General features: G+C 35.1%; 1 protein-coding gene across 2 annotated transcripts in view; it reads left to right on the top strand.

Moving 5' to 3' along the window:
* Nucleotides 1–3,084: 3,084 nt before the first annotated feature.
* LOC118339900 (aryl hydrocarbon receptor-like) overlaps nucleotides 3,085–3,583 on the top strand; it is a 50,535-nt gene continuing 50,036 nt past the window's right edge. For both annotated transcript variants that reach the window (XM_035677714.1, XM_035677713.1), the window contains exon 1: nucleotides 3,085–3,531. Coding sequence is in view for 1 of the 2 variants with exons in the window: in XM_035677713.1 (XP_035533606.1) it covers nucleotides 3,470–3,531 (62 nt within the window). In the remaining variant the exon portion in view is untranslated. The remainder of the gene's footprint in view (nucleotides 3,532–3,583) is intronic.

Genomic DNA, 3,583 nt, shown 5'->3' with positions numbered 1-3,583 from the left:
AAAATATATTTAAATATATACACAAGTAAGGAAGCAATGACACAATAATAACAAACCTACTGTTGTTGGAATGAATCAGTCATTCAATTTCTGCTCTTTTGTTTCACTTTTTCTGTTTAAAATAAACTACCAGTTATGAAAATATGAATGAAAAGCCTGAAATGGATTTTGTCTTCGTTTATGCTGCTGAAGCCCACGGCTGCTCTTGGTCTGAACTTCAAACACCAAAAAAAAAAAAAAAACCCAGCTTGTGTTTCAAGCTCCTTCTCGTCAATATTTCCGTCCAGAAGAATCCTGCATGCGTGACAGTTCATATTTACAACCGTGATCTTGGAAGTCAGCAGCGCCGCGTTACACAACCTGACGAGAAGTTACAAATGAAAAACAACCAAAAAGTTCCAGTTTACTTTATAACCGACAGATGTTGGAGGAGAAATATTGCGACTGAACCGGTGAGGCCGGTGATCTCTGAGCTTTTTATTTGCAGCCTGAAGTTGGGACACAAAAAGTGAATTTTTGAGCCTTTTCGTTTGTGTAAATTTGGTTCCTGGCGTGCTGCAGCAAGTCGCTCACCAGGAACAAAAACACCAAGATCTATCACACTGAATACAATGACTCCTCTCATGACCCTGCACAACCCAGTTCACTTCACTCTGACAACGCGTAGGAGGACATGGTGACTGACTGCCAATGACCGAAGTGTTGGACAAACATGTCCGTGCACCTTGGCTGTGTCATAGAGTAATATACAAACCTTTTGCCAGCACAGAGTTAAACAACAGGGGAGAGAAAGTGAACCTTCACCTGTAGATAACCGCCCAGCTAGAGTGACAAATCTACAGTTTGTGCAGCCAAATGGTGTGTTTTCACAACGTCAACCAGAATGTGACTGATGTTAGACGTTGTTTTCAACAGATATGACAGTGCCGCACTGGGAAAGTCTCACAAATGTCAGCGCTTTTGTTTTGACCACCAGCTATTTCAAATCTGTATAAACAGACCTGAAGTCTGATAAAATGAGTCCCAACCCAGAGTGCCCCTGAAGGACCATGAGAGTCGTTTAGAGGAAATAAAGGCCTCGCTGAACCTGCATCTCTCTCTGAAATGAGCCAAAGTAATTCCATTAGAAAAAGGCACCACAAGTGTAATGCAAAGCTTTATTTCATAGATCGGTTGATCTGTGAGGACAGAGCTCTGTAAACAGCAGCCAGACGGATGTCCCTTTTACCCCATTTCCACCAGGGCCATCTGAGGGGCCTAATCTCAAACAGTTCTTCACCTTTGGACCGGCTCTCGGCCCTTTGCTGGTCTAGAACCAAGTGCTGATAGCGGTTAAAGAGCTACTTCAATATTGGACGTGGCTCTATGGTGGCTAAAGGGTATTTGAGAGGCAAAGACAGGCCCTTGACACCAGTGGCGGTGGTGGAGGGCTAAAACGCTCACTGGAGGATAGAAAGCCTGTTTATGAGTGGTTCAGGTTGTCCTTATCAGCTCATGATAACACACTGGGGCAAATATCTTACACACTGAGCTTTTCCTGTTGCATTGTGTAGATACACTGTTGCCCCTCAGTTTGCATTAGTGCAAACAGCAGATAAACGGCAGATTGATTAAAAGGACAATAGAGACTCTGAGTCAAAACACAGCAACATGTGAGCACAATTTAAACTGAAATAATAAAGCAGAGGGTAATAACACCGGATCCACCTCACATGACGGTCATATGATGATCAAACTTTACAAATTATTTGCAATTAATTTAAAGAACCCCAATGTCAGCTGGGATCGACACACAGTAACAGATAAATAAATACATCTGTAAATAACAACATGTTTTAGCTGTTAGAATAAAGAAACCTGACAACAGACACAACAGACACATGGGAACATTTGGCTTGTAAAGGATTGGTTGGATATATGTGCTGTAATATCTGTAAATGTAGATTGATTTGGTTTGTAAACATTGTAGAAAATGAAGTAATTCATTAATCTGAATTTATTGTTAATGTCAGTACATTATTGATTTATTTACTTGAAATTCTGAAATATTTCTAAATGTAAATAGATTCATCAATATTATAGTAAATTTATTTTTTATTTATTTGAATTTACTGTATGTGTTAATGGAAATATGTATCTCAGTAGTATAGCAAATATATTTATTGATTTATTTACTTTAATTTATTGAAATATTTGTAAATGTGAATAGATTAATCAATATTATAGTAAATGTATTTATGCAATTATTTATTTTAATTTATTTCAAATGTGTAAATGTAAATAAATTAATTAATATTATAGCAAATGTATTTATTGATTTATTTACTGGAATTTATTGTTATAGTTGTAAATAGATTTAGATAGACGCTATAGTAAAATATTTTATTATTATAAACATTATTATAATGTTATTATATAATTATTTTATTATTATAAACATTATTTAATATGATTGTAATTATTATTATTATAATTATTGTATTATTATTATTATTATAATTATTTGTATTATTATTAATAATAAATATTATTCTTGTTTTATAATTATAATTATTTTGTATTATTATTATAATTATTTTTAGTATAGAATTATAATCATTTTGTATTTTTATTATAATTATTTATAGTATATAATTATAATATGTTGTATTATTATTATAATTAGAATTATTTTGTATTATTATTATTATAACTATTATTATTATAATGTTATTATATAATTATTTTATTATTATAAACATTATTAAATATTGTTATAATTATTATGTTATTATTATTATATTATTATAATTGTTTTGTATTATAATAATTATTATTTTTATTTTATTATAACTATATTATTATTATTAGTAGTAGTAGTATATAATTATAATATTTTGTATTATTCTTCTTATTATTATAATAATTATTATTAATACAGTAATAAACGTTGAAACTCCTTCTTAAGGTCTGCCTGGTTGGAATGCAGTTTCCCACTCATTCTTTGTGTGGTCTCTCTCGGACGACCTTAAATATTTCCGCTCTCGCGTTACAGTGACACGCGCAAATAAACGGCCACGGGAGCGCGCGGCGGCAGCAGCAGCCCTGTCAAATCACAACGGCAGTGACGCAGAGGCGGAGGATTTACATAAAGTCCTCCGAGGACTCTTTTTAACGTCTAAAAGTGTCGGTATTCGCGGTAAACCGGCGGGGAGATACGTTAACGTCGCCATTATGAGACGTTGCGATAGTTTACTAACGTCTGCCGGATGTTTGGAGTAAACAAAAACAAACAAAAACAACAAAAAGTCGTTTTTTTCTTCAGCTCGGAGGCGCACGGGACCAGCCGAGGACTGCACGGGGATTTTAACGACTCATTCACAACTTTATCCGGTCGGTTCGGGAAACACGTTCGGACCGGTTAACGTGGGCCACATTTAACCCGGGATTAAAGCCACTTCACTGGACTCGGTTCGCTCGGTTGTTCAACATGCTGGCGACGAACACGGCGCTTTACGCGGCCAAGAAACGGAAGAAACCGGTCCAGAAAATGTAAGTTAAAGACCATAAACAGGCACTCAGATCCCGGTAATGTCCCGGTAAT

This window comes from Morone saxatilis, unplaced genomic scaffold (genome assembly GCF_004916995.1).
Source record: "Morone saxatilis isolate NCDOM2014 unplaced genomic scaffold, NCSU_SB_2.0 Contig6, whole genome shotgun sequence".
Lineage (NCBI taxonomy): Eukaryota > Metazoa > Chordata > Actinopteri > Moronidae > Morone > Morone saxatilis.
The sequence above is the reverse complement of the archived record's forward strand: the minus strand, read 5'-3'. Positions and strand labels throughout refer to the sequence as shown.